At 32.0% G+C, this 22,704-nt stretch overlaps 3 protein-coding genes across 4 annotated transcripts; 2 read left to right on the top strand and 1 right to left on the bottom strand.

Moving 5' to 3' along the window:
* Window positions 1-1,602: 1,602 nt before the first annotated feature.
* Window positions 1,603-5,031, bottom strand: LOC126660522 (protein TAB2 homolog, chloroplastic). Its single transcript, XM_050354081.2, has 5 exons — window positions 4,471-5,031; window positions 4,293-4,362; window positions 3,627-3,798; window positions 2,954-3,097; window positions 1,603-1,908 (listed from the first exon to the last, which is right to left on the bottom strand). The coding sequence occupies exons 1-5, from the start codon at window positions 4,959-4,961 to the stop codon at window positions 1,649-1,651; spliced, it is 1,137 nt and encodes a 378-aa protein (XP_050210038.1). The 5' UTR covers window positions 4,962-5,031; the 3' UTR covers window positions 1,603-1,648.
* Window positions 5,032-8,330: 3,299 nt separating this feature from the next.
* On the top strand, window positions 8,331-14,527 carry LOC126660521 (uncharacterized). Of its 2 annotated transcripts, none has more exons than XM_050354079.2 (13): window positions 8,331-8,438; window positions 8,891-9,024; window positions 9,109-9,235; window positions 10,287-10,414; window positions 10,530-10,599; window positions 10,694-10,796; window positions 11,447-11,564; window positions 11,767-11,848; window positions 11,970-12,031; window positions 12,859-12,931; window positions 13,015-13,098; window positions 13,836-13,916; window positions 14,099-14,527. In XM_050354079.2, exons 2-13 carry the CDS (start codon window positions 8,990-8,992, stop codon window positions 14,261-14,263), a joined length of 1,128 nt encoding a protein of 375 aa, XP_050210036.1. In that variant the 5' UTR covers window positions 8,331-8,438; window positions 8,891-8,989; the 3' UTR covers window positions 14,264-14,527. The 2 variants fall into 2 exon arrangements, with proteins under 2 accessions (XP_050210036.1, XP_050210035.1); XM_050354078.2 differs by having other exon boundaries at window positions 8,334-8,438; window positions 8,772-9,024.
* Window positions 14,528-17,226: 2,699 nt separating this feature from the next.
* Window positions 17,227-21,309, top strand: LOC126660520 (uncharacterized). The gene is made up of 3 exons (XM_050354076.2): window positions 17,227-17,542; window positions 18,184-18,536; window positions 19,315-21,309. The coding sequence occupies exons 1-3, from the start codon at window positions 17,323-17,325 to the stop codon at window positions 21,229-21,231; spliced, it is 2,490 nt and encodes an 829-aa protein (XP_050210033.1). The 5' UTR covers window positions 17,227-17,322; the 3' UTR covers window positions 21,232-21,309.
* The last annotated feature ends 1,395 nt before the right edge of the window (window positions 21,310-22,704 follow it).

A 22,704-nucleotide genomic window follows, 5' to 3' on the forward strand; every position in this document is an offset into this window, starting at 1 on the left:
CTTTTTTCTTGATGAAAAGAGGTTAATTTAGTGCCTCGGGGTAGAGGTGAAACATAAATACATACGTCATGGTATAAATAAACTTTTTTCTAGGTCAGGTATAAACGAAAAAAAAGTTTAAGGCGAGTGGTTTTTAAGTAATTAAGCCTTAGATAAGACAGTTTTAGATATTTGTAAGGGAGGATAGAGAAATTGCCGGAAATAGACATTTAAACTTTTTTTCTCTATGGTAATTATTATGAAATTACTCTAAAAATTTGCATTGTTTTGATAAATTGAGCCCAAAACACTGTTCAATATACAGTGTTTTGGGTTCAATTTTATACCATGTATATAGATTATAGAAGCATTCCTAACAGACTACCTACGGAGGATGTAAAATAAATGCCTATGGAGCTATTTTAGCATAGATCAAATCTAATAACTAAATAATTATGACATAAAAGAAAAAAAACATCAAATTCAAAAGGAATTAAACTAAATTAAATAATAAAATTGGAAATTGAAAGTATTGCAAAGAAATCACATAGTACATGATAATTGTCATTTGTGGTATGTATAACTCGTAGCAACACTTTAAAATCAAGCTTCACTATTTAATACTATATTCGCATTACACGGATTTCTAGAAAGCTCTAGAAAACAATCCTAAAAATAGTAAGACATTGTATAATTGATGTTTATTAAAAGAATACTACCATTAGTCAAAAAATTATCTACTTTAATCGATTTTTATCCTAAATTATAAATATACAATTAAATGGTTGATTTTCTTTATATTATCTTAATTAAATTAAACTCCTATTAATTTTATATTTTCTAATATAAATTATACCTTTAATAAAGTCTATTATTATAATTTTGCCTGCCCCCTCTCCCACATATAAGATAGTTATAGATTATAAATATATTAACGATAATTGTGATTCATGTTTTCAATTATAATTTTAAAATTTACTATATATTTTTTTAAAAACGTTTTCATAATTTTAACAAATACAACTTTTTAAAATATTTTTAATAAATTACCATATCATATACCAATTAAATAATTTAGAATTTCAGCTAATTTTTTTATTAATCTATACTATATATAAAAGCACGGATGGGGGGGGGGGGACAGGCAAATTTACTGAATAATCCTTTTCAGTTTATTACTAAATAAAGGTTTTATAGTCATTAACTAATTAGTTATTTAATTAATTATTATTGTAATTAAAATCCTAATTAGAATAGGTAGCTAAATTATCTCCAATTTAGTTTTTACATATCTTTTAGTTTGATTGAACTACAAAATTTTAAATTTCTATCTTATTATTTTTAAATTTTTAAAGATATTATTAATAAAATTAAGTTAATTATTTAATTATGTTTATTATAAAACCAAAAGAAGAATAAATTCAGTATGGAAAAAAATTTAATAAATTTAATAACCGAATATATTATATTTATTTTTACAAAAATTCTTAACTAATTTAATATTAATTATAAAAAATATTGATATAATTATAATAAATTTACTAATATATACATCGACGAATTACGTTACGAGCCACGTGCATAGCACGTAATGCGAAACTAGTATGTAAAAATATACTAACATTATCAAAATTTAAAATATATTTTAGCATTAAAGTTGGTGACAAAATCATACAGGAGGAGGAGGCAAGTCTAGTAAAAGCCAAAAGCCAACACAATCTTCAGAATCTAAGTCATCTTGAATGGCCAAAAAATGTAAGCCACCAGAAGCTTTCTTTGCAGCCTCCCAAGCTTCAGCTTCTGCTGTTGTTTCTGCATTTTTCTTATAGGTCGCGTACACATAACGGGTGGATAATCCAACGGACAGAATTAAGCTGGCACGAGATGTGTCTGCTTCGATCGAACCCACTTCTAATCCGTTCATCCAGGCTGCATATCATTACATTCATAAGGCTTAGTTGGTTCTTCAATCATATTAAACAATGGTGCATTCTAAGCATCACAGAGTACTCAGAAATAACCCCATATTCCACGAAAATTGTTAGGGACGTAATCGAGACGTAGTCAGGTCGAAGTAGTGGCAAGTTTGAGCTTAGCTCAACTCGATTCGACTCTAAAATTGAAACCTTGAAACTCGACTCGAATTCGTATGAGTTATATTTTAAGAGTTTGAACTCAAATTTGGTAGAATAATTGAGACTCGAACTCGACTCGACTTTTTTTATATAATATTTAAATTTTAAATTTTAATATATTTATACTAAAGCGTAATTAGGTTTGCGAATTTATCCAGATGAACACCCCTTTTTGTTAGTTTATTAGTAGATTATTGGTAGCTCATTGATCGATTAGAGGTAAAATGGGTATCTTTGCAAAAATTTCAAAAAATAAGATATAAAGGGTAATTTTCCATATTTTAATGCTCGGATGTGACTCGATAATAATCGAAACATATTCAAATGTTTTTTAATCAATTATGAATAACTCGTGAGTTGGCTCCACTTGGTATCCCTCAAATAAAAAAATATGAAATGGTATTTTTATAAGAAAATTGATTACCGAATTGGCATGGCCACCTATTTACAATTCAAACAGTTGAATGAAAATGAATATATATTAATATTTTTATCCAATATACTAAAAAAGTTCTTTATAAATAATAAAAAAATATAATTAGACCTCACATAAGAGATTTGATAGTCTTAAAAAAATAATGAACTCTAATTAAATTTATGAAAATCCAACAATTTGTAAGGTTGATCGAATCAATAATTCACCGGTTTGTATGATCTTTCCCGCTGCAAAGCGGTTGAACTGAAAATTTAATTTTTAGGAAAGAACCGAATTAAGGTGACTTTCAATTCACAGTCGAATCGGTTAGGTTTTTTTATATATATATAATAAATGCACATAATTGACAAGAAATATAATTACTTGTGTTTAAAATTGCATACAGAGATGAGAAAGTTTATACCTGCCAATGGTTTAGCACGTGAAGATGCAACAGCAAGTCCTGGAATCAATGTTTTCTCATCAATTTCAATTCCCAGCAGATCCAAATCTAGACTTGCTCCGAACATAAATCTTGTTTCTAGTGCTGACACTTCTTCTCTAACAGCTGCATATAGCAAACTATAATCACAATACTTGCTACTTACTTCATTCCATTCTTTATTAATAGACTTCTGCACCCGCCCGGAACCCGTCCAACTTGTCGGGTTTGGACACTTGAGTTTAGTATTAAGTTATGTTCAAGTCTGATACCGCATTAGTCCGGTTTTTATGGATGAGCTTGGACTTTTTATTTTATCTAAAATATTTATGGATCGGTGTGAGAATGCTCTAATTGACGGAGAATAGTCTTTGTGCATTTTTCATGTGCACATTTTTCGTCACATATAGCTAATTTATGATTCGGGCTTGGATAATAAAAAGTAGGTCCGAATTGGACCCAAGCCGGACTTAGAGCTTAATATAAAAGAGTCAAATCTAGTTGGACTCGGCGTGAACCGCCGAGATTTGGCCTGCGATTAGGTCTATTTAGTGACCTATTATAGTCCAAAAAAATGAACTTGGATCTGAAGCAGGTGATCATTAATGTGCACAATGGTATGGAGAAGTAGTGAGGATAGGATTTCAGAATATACCTGATAAAGGTAATTGAACAAATGCCCATTTTTCTCCAAACAGATTCTCAGGAAGCTCCATTGGAAAAGGATTATCCAAAGCCAGGAGCGGTTTAGAACCCTTCTGAAAGCCGGGGTGACGAGTATATACAGTCTCGTATCGTTCTTCGAGCCATAGAACTAATGATAAACACTGTAACACAAAGCAAATACATAATGTGGAAGTTTTTCTTACAAACTCTATGCATATACTCATACTTTAAAGTTGGAACCAAAACATAGAACAAGATACAGTTTTCTGCTAGAGTTTTAGCAAATTTTCATTTCTTATGGACACAATCTGTTATTATTAGGAGAATGACACTAATCCGAACTCGAGATTGATATAGTGCCCTGGACCCGACAAGGAGATTCAAACTCGAGATTCAGACAGATTAAGATCTCTCTAGTTGATTGAACATGATAGCTCTGCTTACAAAATAAATGGCTTATAATTTAGACCTTACATTCTACACCATTCATTTTGTACAGAATGTTGTCGATTGATTGAACATATCAAACTCGATCCTTATCCGATTCAGAGGGGACACCAAAGCGCCATCGGCATCGAAATCAGGATTAATAACTAATGCATTTAGGCACTATTATATAACTTCACTGCAGAATAAAAAAACTGGCATTGCATACCCTTTTACTTGGAATAGGCTTTATATCCAACTCTTTACAAGCCTTTGTTATAATTGTCTGCAATTGTGACCTATGAATAAAATCGACAACAACAAATTAAACAAACCACTCTTCAAAATTATCAAGAATTAACACATAATTACTCAATTAACTACACATGAAAATATATAATAATTACCTGAAGAACCGAACTTTTTCAGGCAAAGGAACACCAAGATCCTGACTAATAGAAACAAGAGCATCTTTCAAAGTGATACTATTAATAACATTATTAGGAAAATACTTAGTATACTGAAGTGACAAAGACTCATCACAAACAACAAGCTCCCAAACTTTCTTGCCTCTAATATCAAGAATAGGCCTAGAACAAAAATCTAACTCCCACTCAGTCACGCTCTCCGGGTCCGTTTCCGGGTCAAGATAACACATTTCAGCAGTAGGATCATCGTCTTCTTCATCTTCTTCTTGCTCTTCATTGTCAAACTCCTCCACCTCGACTTGCTCTTGTGTTGTAACAGAGAGTTTGTGGTGGAAATGGAGGGGTTTGGTGTGGTTTTTGGTGGGTTTTAGAGAGAATGGGAAGAATATTTTTGTTGGTTTTGAAAAAGAAGTGGTTTTGGAGATGGGTTTGTGAGGGATTGTTGTGGAGTTGAAGCTGAGAGTAGCCATGGAAGGTCTGGGGAAGAGGGGGTTCGAGGTTTGGTGGTTTTGTTAGTTATATATTAGCCACTCATATTCGTTTGGTTGTCATGGACTTGGCATAAGATAGGATTTTGCGGTTAATTGTTTAAAAATGATTGACCTTTTAAAGAAATTTATAATTTAATTCTTTCAAACGCCACATGTTTTTTAAATAATTCTACAATTTGATATTTTTTTTATTAATTCAATAAAATTATTAATAAATTTAAGATAACGGAAACGCATAAATTGCCTAATCTATAAAATATTTTATTTGTACGTTCAATTTTAAGTTGCCTAAAATTATTGAAAGCATTGATTTGAAACAAAAACTAAAAGTAATGATATTAAAATTATACTCCACCCGGTGTATAATATTTATCACATTTACTTTTAACACAAGAATTACGAAAGTTATTAATATATCTTAATTCATATATATTTTTATTAAATTATCCATTATCTTAAAACTTGTTACTAATATTTATAACTACTATTTTTATTTGTATTGTTGCATCCTTTTAATAAACTAATTTCGCATTACGTGCTATTCACGTGACTCGTAACGTAACTCGTCAATGAACATATTAGTAAATTTAGTATAATTATATCAATTTTTTTATTTATAATTAATATTAAATTAGTTAATAATTTTTGTAAAAGTAAATATAATATATTCGGTTATAAAATATTTTTCCATACTGAATAATAAGAAAGAAATTTAAATAATAATATATTGACCAAATATAGTATTTTAATTTTGTAGTTCAATCAAATTAAAAGATAGGTATTTCTACTAATTTGGAGACAATTTAGTTATTTTTTACATACTAAAAACTAAATTGGAGATAATTTTGCTACCTATTCTAATTAGGATTTTAATTACAATAGTGTTTAATTAAATAAGTAATTAGTTAATGACTATAAAACCTTTATTTAGTAGTAACTGAAAAGGATTATTCAGTAAATTTGCCTGCCCCCCCCCCCCCCATCTGTGCTTTTATATATAGTACTAGTGTTTCGCCACGTGCTACGCACGTGAGCGACATTTACATGACCCGTTACATAATTAATAGTAATAGAAAATAAGATAGTTTAGTTGTTAATAAATTGTTATGAATAATTTTTATTTATACGTGCTACATATGTAAGTGACAATTATATGACCCGTTGTTTGATTTATATAATAATTAAATTATTAAATATAGTATTAGAAGATTTGCAAGTTAGAATTAAAAGATGGATGTAAACTATTACTTTTAATAAAGAACGTATCTTTAAATTAAACAAATATTAATATATTTTAAATATTAATTTTCCATATAAATAACTTTAAAAGATAAAATAAATCTTCAAAAACCGTTTGAAATTCAGTTTATATGGCCCGTTATATATAATATTAAATAAAAATTAAATTATTAGATGTTATTGTAGTTTAATTATTTTTACATATCCCGTTTTATTATACTATAATTATAAGAAATATACTGAATCATAAATTACACAGCTAAAGTAAACTTTTTTTAATTAAAATTAAAATTAAAATTTCCCTCAATTCTCTTCAAACTTCCCGAAATTTCTATCATATGCTATTAAATAGGCTTATTCTTATGTCAGCTATTGTTTTGCCTAATTTGTTGGTTACTGTGGAGCAGCCTCTTTTTTTATTTGCTTAAAATTGTTTTTCCGTAAACACGCATGGTAAACTTCTATTCTATATTAATATTTATTTATTTCTTAATCAATTGTATTGTAGTTAAACTTTCTTTCCTTATTATTAAAAATAAACTTAAATTAGTTTTATATTTTTTAATATAAATATTTACTAATCAAATATTTACAGCATGCAGATAATAAGCATATATATGCAGACAATATGAGGGCTGAGATATATATTCTGCCTATTAGTTTAGATCTAAGAAGCACGGAAACTTCGATAAAGTTACGTTTCCCGTTTCGGAAACGTTTCGGAAACCGGAAACTTTTGGACACCCGTACGAAACGTTTCGGGCCGTTTCCGTAAATAATAAAAATTAAAAATTTGTAAAAAAATTAAAATTATTACCCACAAATAAAAAAATCTAACTAGTTACCCATAAATTTTACATTTGCATTGCCCACAATACATCAAATATACTTATTTGTGTTGAATTATATTATATTTTTTTATATATTTATAAAATTTTAAATATTAGTATATTAAAATGAATTATTTTGTTAATTATCATAAATATTTAGATAATATTTTTATAAATATATCCCTATATTTTTGTTATTTGCATGTTTCCCCCACGTTTCGTGTCCTTCATTTTGAAAAACTTTCGTTTCCCCGTGTCAGTTTCGTATCGTTTCCGTTTCCCGTTTCCGTTTCCGTGCTACATAGGTTTAGATGCTTGGATTACTTGTTTTAGAATTTGAATGCCGTACTCCCTCTTATTATTCTGCCTATTAGTTATTGGAATTATACTTCCATTTAACTTTCTAGTTTTTTATTTAAATTAAAATTCCTATATTTTCATTATATTATTTTATTTAAATTAAACTTTTATTATATTTTTTTTCTAATATTAATTATACCCTTAATGAACCCTATTATCGTAATTTTGCCTATTCCCCCCCCCCCCTTTTCCCACATATAAGATAGTTATAGACTATGTAGCACGGAAACGGAAACGGGAAACGGAAGCGATACGAAACGGACACGGGGAAACGAAAGTTTTTCAAAATGAAGGACACGAAACGTGGGGGAAACGTGCAAATAACAAAAATTTAGGGATATATTTATGATAATTAATAAAATAATTCATTTTAATATACTAAATATTTAAAATTTTATAAATATAAAAAAAAATATAATATATTTCAACACAAGTAAGTATATTGATATATTGTGGGCAATGCAAATGTAAAATTTATGGGTAACTAGTTAGAATTTTTTATTTGTGGGTAATAATTTAAATTTTTTTTACAAATTTTTAATTTTTATTATTTACGGAAACGGCCCGAAACGTTTCGTACGGGTGTCCAAGAGTTTCCAGTTTTCGAAACGTTTCCGAAACGGGAAACGCAACTTTGTCGAAGTTTCCGTGCTTCTTAGGTTATAGATAGATAGATAGATAGATATAGATTAATTGGCAAATTTAAATAAAATAGCAATTAATAACCCTTTAAAATGTTAAAGTGACAAATTTATAAACTATTTTTGTTTTAAATACAATAAATATTACAAACCGGCGAGAGTATCATTTTAAAACATATTATAAAGTATTAGTACCATTTTAACTAATAATTATGTTGTATTTAAAGTTTTTAATTACCGGAGACAAATTAAAGTCATACATGATAAAACTAAAATTTCTTATTGAATTTCTTTTGTTTCGTCTTTCTTAAAGTACTAATTTGCAAAGATATTTTGTTTAACTCGCTCTTCCCTGAAAAAAGCAAAGGCCGTGAGAGCTCCTTCATGTAAACCCTAACCTCTCCATCTATCTTTTTATCTTCACAAGCACACAATTCTCATACACGCAACACATGCATGATATATCACCATTGCCTTGTGCTAACGGGTGTTTAAAAAACCTGCACTCTACCTGTTTGATAAAATGCCTAGCAGAATCTTTTTTTTTTTCAAGTCATTCTTAATAGCCAACATCAATACATTATAGTGTTTGCATAAATGGGTTTCTGGAATTATACCTTTTTATGCACTAAGAAATAGGAAATTTGTTTGCTTTTGGGATAAGTGGTACTAGTTTTTGTTGAATGTAATTTAGTGTTTTTCATTTAATGAATGCATAGGTACCTGAAAAGGAGCAAGCTTAATCTCTGATTGATTAACAAAGATGGTGAACTTCACCGGTTATTCTTCTTTAATATCTTCATTTACTCCATTTCATTCTATTATTCTTAATAAACAGTACCACAGATTGCCATTATATTCATGTTACAAGAACTCAACTAAGTTGAGAAGCTTCTGTGTTTCTGCTCAAAAGCTTCCTTTGCTTGCGAAAGCTGACATGGGTGTCGCACATTATCGTCCTCCTTTGTTTAGGTGAGTGAGTGTGTATGTTTGTTTTGGTGTATCCCTTAAGCGCAGCGATATTGATTTAATTATCTTGATTGTCTTTGTTTCCAGCGTTGCTCCGATGATGGACTGGACAGATAATCACTACAGGACTCTTGCTCGGCTCATTTCAAAACATTCTTGGCTTTATACAGAGATGCTTGCAGCTGAAACTATTGTCTATCAACAGGGAGATTTGGTAAGTACGTGGAAGATTGTAATTGCGTAGAGGAGCTTATGCAAAACAAATCGTTAACATTTTTTAAATGCTAGGAATTAGTAAACTAAAGTATAATAGCGCATAAAAAATCAGTTCTTTTCGAGTTTTTACAAATGTAACCAAAAATTTAATCCTGGTAATTTCAACCTAATTTGTATGGTTGACATTAACATGATTGCTCTCATGTTGCCATGGCTATAGCTAAACATGCCACTTTAAATAAGGTCTAATAACTCTAAATATCCAAATCTTCACTTTCCAAATTGGTTAAAAACTGAAAAAGCTAATAATGTTAGAATTTTAGGATCATTAGGCCTTAATTTTAAATGATATATTTTATTTGGCCATGTCAGTATGAGGGTAATTCAATATGGTGTCCCCATAGTCAAAGACACAGGTCAATAGAAAAAGTGGTGAAATTGAGTTAAAATTGTTGTTTATCTTTCAAACTGGGTTAAAATTGTCAAAATTAAAAGTTTAAATTAGCTTTCTAAAAAAGTTTGAATTTTTTGGACCATTAGACCAGAAAAATAGCAGATTATGTAAAATCATCATTTCTAGGGATTTGAGTCTAAGAGTTTGCTGGGAATATTGAGCTTTGATTGTGAACCAGGAAGCAAATTTTATGATTTTCTTTTTGATGCTTTAGGGGCTGTGATTAGTTTATGATTAGGTAGTTCTTTCGTGGAAGATCTACTCTAACTTATGTGTAATGGAATAACCATTTTTGCAAGGCAACGTCCATGTGTTCAAAGCAAATAGTTTTCATTGATGCTTCGGAAACATCTTCTTTCTGTACTTAATTTTTTCTTCTTGAACTTGTGGTTGTTTTTCCAGTTTCATCCTTTCCTGTATAACATAAGAAATAGCTTCTTTCCAAGGGATAGAATCTCATTTGAACTTATATTTGCATCATTAACTTTTACTGCCATCAGCATCTGTTCTATTCTATCCTTCATTTGATGAGATTCTATGCTATTGATAAGCTTGCATTAAAAAATTATTATGTAATTCTTGTGATGTTATTCAGGACAGGTTCCTGGCATTTTCTCCTGAACAGCATCCCATTGTTCTGCAAATTGGCGGGAATAATTTGAATAATTTGGCAAAAGCAATTGAACTTGCGACTGCGTATGGCTATGATGAGATTAATTTCAAGTTAGTAGAACTTTATTTTTGCTATGCCTTATTTCTTTTAATTTTTCTGTCTTCCTTTCTCTTTCAGTTGAACTAAGGTTCTCCTTCTTTCTTTCTTTTTTCAAAAAATTATCAGTTGTGGTTGTCCTAGTCCAAAAGTTGCCGGACATGGGTGCTTTGGTGTTCGTCTTATGCTTGATCCAAAGGTTTGATAAAGTTTTCTGAGAAATTGTTCGTTCATTTCTTCTGCTCTTCAATTTTATGCGCTCTCATATTTTCGTCTGATGTTTACAAGGGAAGTTTGTTGGTGAAGCTATGTCAGTTATTGCAGCCAACACTGATGTTCCCGTAAGTGTTAAATGCCGAATTGGAGTGGACGATCATGATTCATATAATGAGCTCTGTAAGATTCCATCATATTCTTTCTTTATGATTCTATGAAAATTGGATTATTATATTCTTTGAATCTTTTTCTCCTTTTATAGATTTGACATGGAGCAAATAGATAATCAGAAAAATGAATTATAATAATAATTAATAATAAGAAACTCTTTTGTTATTTCATATGGTATTTTCTATGTAAATTGCTGCTGTTTTCATCTGAGTTCCATAAGCTTTCTGCTTAAAGATGACCTGCTGGAAAGATTTGTGTCAATAGCATAGTGATTGATTCTCATTGGGCGATAAGCTGGCCTAAGGAAAAGGAGAGACAAGATAAGGTTTAGCAGAATTTTTAGGAAGATGGATGAATAACAATGTGAAGAGGAGAAATTATGTTTTGACTTCACCCCTGGCTTGTGGCTTGGGAGCTATGTCAATGTTGTGCCTTGATGTTACCCTCTTCTTATGTTCTCATTCTATTTCACTAAATCATAGTTCACTTTCTAGTTGATAGAACTTTGTTCTCAATCTCATGCTATTTCACTAAATCATAGTTCAATTTTCTAGTGGATTGAACTTTGGAATGGATAACAACAGGTTCTTGCGAACTTTAGTGTAAATTTCAAAGATTGCTGGAATTACATCTTAATTTGGTGTTTATTTCTCTTTCAGGTGATTTTATCTATAAGGTCTCTTCTCTATCCCCAGTAAAGCACTTTATAATACATTCACGGAAAGCTCTATTGAATGGAATCAGTCCAGCTGAAAACCGAAAAATTCCTCCCCTGAAGTACGAGTTCCATAATGTAGTTCCCATTGATTTTGACTTAATTTGTTTAAAATTAGTTACATATATTTAATGGTTAAGCTCAGCTCATTATTACCATTATGTGAAAGTTTAATTCAATTCACATTTTTTGATGTCTTTGAACAAAATAGTGTATTGCTTTTTCAACATTTGCAATTGATAATTTGTTGTTATCCTGGTGCAGGTATGAGTATTATTTTGCCCTCTTACGAGACTTTCCAGACTTGAGATTCACAATAAATGGAGGCATAAATTGTATTGATGAGGTACCAAATAGGCATATAGATGATGTAGTAGAGTGCTCTATATGCATTTGTTTCTTATTTTTACACTTACATTAAAATCCTTATGTTAGGGTATTTTCTTTATCGAAATTTCCAATTACAGGTAAATTTGGCACTTAAGGAAGGAGCACATGGTGTAATGGTTGGCCGTGCAGCCTATAATTAGTATGTTAAATGCATTTATTTGAATTTTACTTCAAGCTTAATAGCGTGTTATTCAAAGTTAGATTATGACTCGGTGAGTCAGTAACTATCACAAATGTGTATATAATTTCAGTTTCTTTCACAAATTGTTTTGAGACCTGAATAAGGATGGTAATAGTTGATGTTGGCAAATCACCCAGAAAAGTCCCGATGAACATGATTGGGTGCTGTTGTCTCAGGCTGGGGGCCGACATCAATGAAATAAATATTGAACAAGGAGTCGGACTAGCCTGTATTCCTTTTCTTTTTTCTCATTTATATACCTTGAAGTACGTTCTTTATGTTACTCTGTGAGAAGTCAGGAAAGTATATTTACTCGCATCATGTTGCTAGAATTCTTCTAAAGCATGTTATGTGTCTTTTGTCCTTGTATTACATATTGTTATGTAGTACTAAGATGATAGACGCTTTATCATGTGACTTTGTCCTACAATTGTGATTACTGGAGCCCTCGTAGAAACATTGTTGAATCTCACCATGCCATTGAATTAACTGTGTCATCTGAGTAGCCAACATATTTCAAGTTTAAGACCTGAAAACTGTCACTTCAAGGGAAAAATGCACAGGACTTTTACTATTTCTATAGTTCTTTGTTGAGACCTTGGTCTCTAGCTTCCCGTGGAAACAGTGATCAAAACACTAGGATTAATCGATACAGATTGAGTCCAGATTGATAGTTTATTGTTGAATTTTATTGATGTCAATATGGCCTCTTCCTTTTACTAATAGTATCCAATTTTGTGATGCTTTTCTGATAGTTAATTTGGAAAATTTAATTCATCTGACAGCCCATGGACTTTGTTGGGACATGTTGATTCTGCAATATATGGTGAACCAGAGAGTAGTCTGACTCGTCGTCAGGTTTGAGAATTTATTTATGTTAATTAATGTGCTCAATTCTTCATCTGCTATTCACAACATTTTTTTCTTTGATTGATGTGCAGATCCTTGAACAGTATCAAGCATACGGAGATGCAATTTTGGGAACATATGGAAATAATAGACCCAATGTCAGGGATGTGGTAAAGGTACAATAACTTTTTTAAATACATTAAAAATTATGCAATCATCTACTTTATATCCTTAATTTCTTATATGTGCAAGCACTAGCTGCATATAAAACAAGCCTATTATTTTTATCATTCTATTCCCGTCTGTTAAATGGCGGCTTCATCTTCAGGGTGGAAGGCGCTATGGGAATTTTGCATTTATGATTTGCCAAATTACATCCCTATTGTTAAACAAAGAGAGAGATTACATTTATTGGGCTCTCACTTTGACAATGTTTCATGCCATATCACAAGTTATGTTTTGTGCTTAAGCAAGTACTTTTCCGTTGTTCATCCTTGGATTTAAGTGGCTGCTTCTACTAGTACTAAGTGTTGAGAATTTGAAATAATAGGAATGGTGATCTCATAATATCTAAAGAATTTGAAGCATTACTCTTCTGTTTTAGACTTTAAATAGTGTTAAATTAATTAAATTAAAAGTAATAGTTACAAGATAAGCCAATGAAAGAAAAGCTTTTAGAAGTCGTAAAAAACTTTAGCCGTTTCTTACCTAATTTTAAATTTATATGGAATTTCAAATCTATTCTTGATATATCTAAAGAACACCTAGATGTTTGGAGTTCTGAAGATTTTCAGTTCCTCTAATTTTCTTTCAAACTAACAGACCGTAACAGCATTTTCTTGGGTTATTGTTCTGCCGATATACTCTTTTTGCTCAAATGATGTCCTAAATGTTCCGATACTGCTGCATGTAGCCTTTGCTTGGGTTTTTCCATTCGGAGCCTGGAAATGGTCTATGGAAGCGCAAAGCTGATGCTGCCTTCCAGAATTGCACAGTATGTCTTGTGATTTATCTTCTCCTTATTTCTTTTCCCTTTGGTCTTGAAATATGATCTCTTTATTGCTAAAAGCTGTCCAGACTCTGGAGCTGCAAAGTTTGTATTTTTTGCGGCATGTTTAATATCTATTTTCTACCCATGACTTGGTATTTAAAGTTCTCAAATCTTGAACTTTGCAGACGATCAAATCTTTTTTTGAGGAAACCCTAGTAGCGATCCCTGATGCTGTCTTGGATTCACCCATGTCGGAGGCACCATCTGGCCGTCAAGATCTGTTTGCCAATGTAAGAGGGTTGCTTCCACCACCATATGAGACTACAGAACAGGAGGTAGCATATGCTTAGCTTTTTGGCGCACCCTGTGATCACACATACATTGGAATTTTTTGGACAAGCTAATCAACTTGTGGAACATTTTGTATCGAAGTATACTAGATGAAAATTAGAGGTAAAACCTCGAACGGCTGGGTACAGAAAAACATGTATTGGTAATAGAGTATTAGAGTGGGATTAAGAGGGGAATAGAAGCATTACAAACATTTGAGAACACAATTGTATGACATGTATTTGATTGTTGGTATGAGTATTTTGCTGAACTTTTGAGATGAATTTTGTACAAATGGTTAGTTCACAATCATTTTTCATTGCTTCTCATCTCTTATGTTGTTTTGGCACCACTAAGGAGAAGACGCAATCTATAGATATGTGAATATGATTGAAATATTTAGATATAGGTCCAACTAGTACATGTGTTTTTTTTTTCAATAGCATTTGCGGTAGGAAATTTCTAATTACTATTTTTTTATTATTAAATATTTTAATATAGTGAACGCCTAATTCACTAATTGGTTTGTTGCACGATTGATGTGGTACAACTGTTATATTTTATAATTATTTATACTGGCTAATAATCACCCATGGCACCTCAACTTTAGGGGTACGGGCGCTAAACCCCCTGAAGTTTAAAAACGGGCGCTAAACCCCCTGAACTTTGAGGCGGCGCTCACAAAACCCCTTTTGGACGAAATATGACCAAAATACCCCTGGCGCCGTTTTTTCAGTCAACTGACATTTTAAAAAAAAAATTCTGACACTGTCATATCATCTGACACGTCAGAAATATATCTTAAAAATTTGAAAAACCCAAAATACCCCTAATTTAATTTAAAAAAAAAAATCAAACCAACCCAATTTAATATAAACCAATCTATCAACCCAAAAACCGACCCAACCACCACCCCACCAACCGACCCGTCACCCGACCACCGCCGGAAAATTTTCCGGTCATCTTCTCCATTTTGAAGATGACCGGAAATTTTCCGGTCATCTTTATCTGTTCCTCAGAGGAACAGATCGTCGGATCTGTTCCTCTGAGGAACAGATTCAGATCTGTTCCTCAAGGAACAGATCTGCAGATCTGTTCCCTGAGGAACAGATCTGCCGATCTGTTCCCTGAGGAACATATCGCGCTGATCTGTTCCTCAGGGAACAGATCGCCGCCGATCTGTTCCCTGAGGAACAGATCGGTCTGTTCCTCATGTTGAGGAACAGATCTGTTCCTCAACATGAGGAACAGATCTGTTCCTCATGAGGAACAGATCTGTTCCTCATGAGGAACAGATAATCTGTTCCTCAGAGGAACAGATCGGACGATCTGTTCCTCTGAGGAACAAATTTTTTTGATGACCGGAAATTTTCCGGTCATCTTTAAATCGGAGAAGATGACCGGAAAATTTTCCGGCGGTGGTCGAGTCGGTCGGGTTGGGGTATTGGTCGGGTCAGTTGTTGGGTTAATTCATTAGATTGAGTTTTTTTTTTGTCTTTTTCTAAATTAAAGTAAGGGTATTTTGGGTTTTTCAAATTTTTAAGGTATAATTCTGACGTGTCAGATGATATGGCAGTGTCAGAATTTTTTTTTTAAAATGTCAGTTGACTGAAAAAACGGCGCCAGGGGTATTTTGGTCATATTTCGTCCAAAAGGGGTTTTGTGAGCGCCGCCTCAAAGTTCAGGGGGTTTAGCGCCCGTTTTTAAACTTCAGGGGGTTTAGCGCCCGTACCCCTAAAGTTGAGGTGCCATGGGTGATTATTAGCCATTTATACTATACTAGTGTCTCTTTACGTGTTTCACACGTGGCTCGTAGTGTAATTCGTCAATTAATAATAATTATATTTATTATAAATATGATAATTACATTTATTATGATTATGCTAATTATATTTATATTTATGTTTAATTAATAATTATTTTAAATATAAAATATTGAATAATTAGAATAGTAATCTATTAAAATATTTTATTTTAATTAAAATTTTATATGATTAAAAAATAATTACATATTAAAAATAGTCTATTTTATAATATTATTTACCTTTATCGGAACATAAATTGTATTATTTATGGAGTTGATATCCGAGAGTATACTATCAAAATATTACTCCCTCCGTCCCGTTTAAGAAGTTCCATATTCTATTTTGAGATGAACTATTTCTAAAGTATTTAATAAGCTAAACTATTTTAGATTAACTATTATTTTAAATTTCATTTGATAATTTGACGAGTCACACTACAAGACACGTGTAAAACACGTAAAGCGACACTAATTCATTAAAAAGATTGAATTTAAAATCTAAAATGTCCGCGTAAGTTCCTACTTTAAGCTTTGATGTGCAAAATAAAAGGAGTAGAAATACAATCTTGTTCATTTTTTTTATTTTGTTAAAATTATATTTTATGTCTGTTATGAGTATTATTACTATTTTTTTTAAAAACGAAACATAGAATTTAAACGTTCTATCAACATATAGCAACAATGTTAAAATAAAGGTCTTATGATGCCAAAAAGATAAACCTTTTAGATTTTTTAAAAATATATTAATTTTTTCGAAAGTTGCAAATTTTTTCAAACTTGACAAATTCATTATAAATTTATCAATTTTTTCAAAATTAATTTAATTATATCTACAACAACCATTGAATATGTTAATTTTTTAAAAGACTGATAAAAAAAAGAGTTGTCAATTGGAATATCTTATAACTCGGATGAATTAATTTTGAAAAATATCAAAAACTTAGTTTTTAATACCATCAGGCCAAAAAAATTAGACGATATAGATGGTTGTGATATTGATATTAGATAGAAATCCGGTCGATATATTAATTAAAAATTAAGGACAATTGAGGCATAGAGAAAAAAGTTGGGGACCCGTTGATGAAAATTATCCTAAATTTTGCGGTTTATATGTTTGATTGTTTTTTTTTGTTCATTTAATCCTCAACAGCAAAAAGTTTTTTTATTAAAAGGTCACACGTGTGGTTTATAGCTTCCAAATCACGCCCAAAGTGTTGTTGAAATTAATTCACAATAAGTAGTAATTTAGTAGCTCTCATCTCTCCACACTCAACAATGGCAACGCCTGAGACGAATGATACCAACGACGATAACACGCCATCTTGTGCGGCGGAGACGAATTGGACCGTCGCTTTTGGTTCTCTTACAAACACCGTCGCCTATGAGTCATCTCTTTCTCCGATCAACGACCAGTTCTCCGATTCAACTGCTGCTAAATCTCCTCTTGTTCTGTGCTCTACCTCACCTGATCATTCCACTCCCTGCGAGATCACCAGTACGTTATTCATTTTTCCGATTTTTTTTTTGGAAATATTATTGATTCTTTTTCTTTAATATATGAATTATATAAAATTTTAGAATTGTGAGCTCTTTTAATTTTGTTTTAAGCTTGTCGAGTAACAAAAATTATGTTTTTTGTAATTTAATCTTATTTACTGAGTGATTTTGTTTAATTTGTGTTATGTATGTGAATCAGTAGTTTATAACTGTTTAAATGATGGTGATTCTTGTTTTTATTTTTTCATTTATGTGAAATTCAGCTGTCAATTATTAAGATTATAGTGTTAACGGAAGGGTAAAGATGAAGGAATTCAATAGTCAACTAAGTAGCACGGATACAGACATGGAAGAACCGTGTTATTTATAAGGTTTTCTATGTAACAAATGAAGTTTCGTGGCCGAAATGTTCCCGAAACGGGAAACATTGATTGAATAAAATGTCTGTGTAGACAAAAACAGATTCTACATCGATGCCAATTTTAATAGCTAAATGCTTTGTTTGCCATCTTTTATCATGATTAGAACAGATTTTGTGACATTACAAAAGACTTATTTTTAACTTTCTTTATATTGTAGCTGAAAGGAAACTTGTCTTTTTGTAAAGCTGACCAATCATTTCTTGCAATTGCATTGCAGTTACTTTTGAACAAAAGCATGAGGTGCAGCAGGTTTATGTTCGAAGTACGGCTCGGGTTTATGAAATATATTATACCTCTGAATTAAATAGTAGCAATGAGTATCTGGCTACTGTTCGCTGTGGCATAGCTACTAGAGATGAACAAGTGCTACGCACTTCTGCAGAAATTGTTAAAGAATTACCTGCGGAAGCAAAACACAGAAGTAGTAGCAGCAGTAGTAGTAACCTGGCCGCTAGTGAAGATGACTGGGTTGAGGTGAAAATGGTTGATTCTCCTGTGATGGGTAATGAAAGTAGTTATTTGTCACCAAATTTTAATACAAGCCAAGGAAGAAGAAGATTAGAGTTACAGGTATTGACTTTTAAAGCTTTTACAGATTTGGTAAAGTTAAGAGTTATTCAGCCATGTTCTCTTTGTGTTTAATTTTTCTTAATTTTTGTTATTATTGGCTTCTTGACTTGATTGCATCCCTCCTTAGATGTTTGCAAGTTAGTTATCTACTCACTCTGTGGTATGTTCTGTATACAACTGTTTGCAAGTTAGTTATCTACTTACAGGATGCTGTGTTCTAACATAAAAGACATGTCTTTTTGTTGTCCTAGTTTGGAATATCAGTTTGTTTTGTTATATTGCTTTTTTTCTTTGCTTTCCTGGTCTATGGTTTTTGGAAAGTTGAACTTTGAGCTTTCCCCTAACCATGTGATTTTGAAGAAGCAGCTTGGACAGCTTCTTCCCCCATAAAAATAAAGAAAAAAATCCAAGAGCATTGTCATAATTCACAATGCCAAATTGACCTATATGGAAGAGAAATAGAGCTTACTAATTTCAGTTGGATGAGGGGGAGAATGGGAATGGGCAGAAAAATAGAAAATTTGCAAATAATAGTTGAGGTGCGATAGACTTATCAGTCATGTCAGTCTGCAGATTGTGGTACAAATGGAAAATTTCGACGGATATTCTAAAAACACTGGCCTTTTGCCATAGTCTTTGAAAAAATATTAACTTCTGTAAACAGGATGGATTTTCCTCATGTATACTGATAGTCATACTAAAGTATTAAAATGCTGAAGCAATTGAATCGTCATTTTTTTTAATATCTTGCAAAATTGCTGAATGAATAAACTTGCAGGATTTATATGAAGCTACAGCAGAGATGACTGATGCAACCCCTTGCTTATCCATTACACTGCGGTTTCTTTCACTTCAGTATAAAGGTTCTGTTAGTATTGATGAAGTTTATGTGTTTGCTGATCCTATTGATGAAGCTGGTCTGGATGATAATGCTGGTCAAATGCAAAATTCTGCTGGAAATTCTCTTATGGCAATGCTTATGCCTACACTGATGCAATTATCTAAATCAAGTGTTGGTCCAGCTCAAGATAAACACGGTACTGATAGAATGAGTACAGAAAGCTCGAAGATAATTGAACCAAAACCATGTTATCCAACTGATGCTGGAAACAAAGTTCAGCAGGAAGGGACTTCTAGTTCTTCGTATCAGCAGAATGTGCAGTTGCAAGATACAGTTACACCTAATGCCACTCAAAGCCAGCCTGAGATTCCTCCGCAAGTTTCAGATGCAGAGAGAAAGCCTAACATATCACACAATCATATTGAAGGTGTTTTGAACCAGCTTGTTTCTAGAGTTAGCAGAATTGAAGATCTGTTCCTAAGATTTGAGGATTGTATGTTGAAGCCTATAAGAAGCATTGATGATAGGCTTCAAAGAGTAGAGCAGCAACTTGAAGTGCTCATGAAGAAAACCCAATATTCTGGATTTCTTTCTTGCACAAGAATTTCTGCTCCTGAATTCTCATGCAGTGAATCAGAGACCAATTCCCTTTACAACTGTGGTTGTGTGGATCCTGGTTGTGCAGCTTGTGAAGTTAATGAGAATGATTCATTTACAGCTATGTCATCTACTCATTCTGATGATACCCCTGTTTCAGTGAATATGACAAAATCACATCCTAGTCTTGTCGTTACAGCTCCAGAGTTTCAAAACTGTGATGAAGAAGAAGAAGAAGAAGAAGAAGAAGAAGAAGAAATTGTGGTGGAACCAGTGAAGGATTCTCCAAAGGAAAATCAAAAGCGTGCTATGTCAATTGATGATGCTTTAGCATCTGCTCTTGCCGGGTTCCTATCATCAACTTCAATCCTGTCCCCAAGATATTTAAAAACTCTTGAAGTTAAAGCTCCCGATTTTCCAAATGACGACGGAAACAACAATGATGAAAATGATGCAGCTTCACCAAAAGGTCCATATGAAAGATTCACAGATCCTTCTAATGGTTTCAGTGAACCTGAAGGGATGGAGCAACAGAGAAGTTCATTTTCATCTTTATCTAATTTATGTTCTCAAGACAGCAATGAGAATGTTACAAGGTCACTTAAAAATAACAACTGTGTGGAAACAGAAGAAGAAGAAGTCATGGAACAATTGCAGCAAATCTCGGGGGAACAATATAGTCCCTTGGAGACATGTTACGGCCTTGCAGCACCAGTCATGCATGGTATGGCAGGAACTAGTTCTAATCAGCTAACTGATGATACAAGTATCGGAGAAGTTACTGATGGGACAGGCAGTATAAAGTGTTGCAGATATAAGACTGATGATAGCTCTGACACTACAAAAGAAGGCACTGTTTTGATTGAATCAACAAGTTGTGCAGAAATCCCTGAAGAAGGATCTGACGAAGGCATTCTGCAGAATGCTGTTGAATTTTCGGATTCTGCTGCCCAAGTGGATTTCGAAACTCCAATCTTGGAAGTGAAGTTCACATCTCAAAAAAACTTGAATTCCAACTCTCCCCTCGAGGCCCTTTTGGCCGGCATACCAGGTTGGAGTGTTGAAGAAGTTCATTCAGGGAAGGAAAGTGCAGAGGATGATTCTCAAATTGATTTCCGATCTGACTTGATTCCGATTGAGGACTGTGAATCAACGAGTTCTGCAACTGATAATCTAAATTTTGTGGATACTGATTACTATAATCTAACACTCTTGCCTCTGAATGCAGAAGAAGCAGCACGTATGAGAAATGAGTAATAATATATCTTTATCTTGTAGTCTGTAGATAAAGCTGTACAGAATTTGGTGTTAACAAAACTAATGTTTGTTTGTTAATTTCCCTCTGTTGCTTTTCTTTACAAAGTTTACATCTTGGTTGCTTAGTGTTTACATTGCTGACCTTTCTGACCCCTCTTTCTTCTTTGATAACATCTATCTACACAATAATATAAAGTTGAGTTATGAAAGAAATCAACAATATTATGCTGCTTTCATCAAATATACTTTTTTTTTGTTCAATTTATGTTAATTTTTAATTTTAGGCCAAATGTTGTAAAACGGCCAAACCTTTCATAAAAGTTTCATAAAAGTCCTGACCTTTCAATTTTGTCGATTTTGGCCAAAAACTGATTATTTGGTTTCACAAAAGTCCCGACCTTTTAATTTTGTCAATTTTGGCCAAAAATGGATTATTTGGTTTCACAAAAATCCCGACCTTTCAATATTTGGCATGCCACATAAGCGTCACATAGGTTCCACATAGGCAAATTGCAATCAAATTGAGAGTTGGCCACAATTGAAACCAAATAATTTGTTTTTGGCCAAAATCGACAAAATTAAAAGGTCGGGTCTTTTGTGAAACTTTTATGAAAGGTTTGGCCTTTTTAAGACATTTGGCCTTAATTTTATTCATTTTTTATTATTAATTAATGTTTATATTTCAAAAATTTAAAAATTAATTTTTTTATCATATTGATAATGTTAAGTTATGAAATGTGAAAAGTTTTTAAAATTTTGAAAGTTATTTATTCTAAAATCTGAAAAGTTTTATTATATTATTAATATGGGTTAGTTACGCATAAAATCTCCACATTCACGGTGAATTACAATTCTATCACAATTTTTAAAGTTATCAATTTTATTTATCATTTTTTTTTGTAATTATATCACTGTTTAAAAATTCAATGATCTAGTGACTGAGGGTGGCGTGGTACGATAAGTATATGTCATAAGTGATTAATATAATTGCAAAAGGAAGAACATTATAATTGTCTAACAAAATAAAAGTGGTGATTTCTGAGTACTGATATAATTATACAAAATTAAAAGATGGTAAAACAGATTGACAATTTTTATAGATCGTGATAAATTATAATTTAAAATAATAATCTTGAGTTAATAAGTAATTAGTCCTATACTAAATCTTAGATTGCTTTGCTTTGTTGTGTGTTGCTAAGCAAGCTTTAACATTTCCATTTTTTTGTAAATTGTTGTCAATTTGCCAACCATCACCCCAATCTTAGAAGCTGCACAGCAAAAGAATGGTTTATTTAACACATATATTATTTTTAGGCCTTCCTACTTTTTTGTTTCTTTTATCCTATATGAGTTTTTAACCTCATCATAATTGGATATAGGCTTAATCACAAAAAAAAAACCCTCACTTTTTAACCCCTTTTCAATTGCACCATGACGTTGTAATTTTATCAGTTGCACCCTAATTCGCACCTT

This window comes from Mercurialis annua, linkage group LG8 (assembly GCF_937616625.2).
Source record: "Mercurialis annua linkage group LG8, ddMerAnnu1.2, whole genome shotgun sequence".
In the NCBI taxonomy this organism is placed as follows: domain Eukaryota; kingdom Viridiplantae; phylum Streptophyta; class Magnoliopsida; order Malpighiales; family Euphorbiaceae; genus Mercurialis; species Mercurialis annua.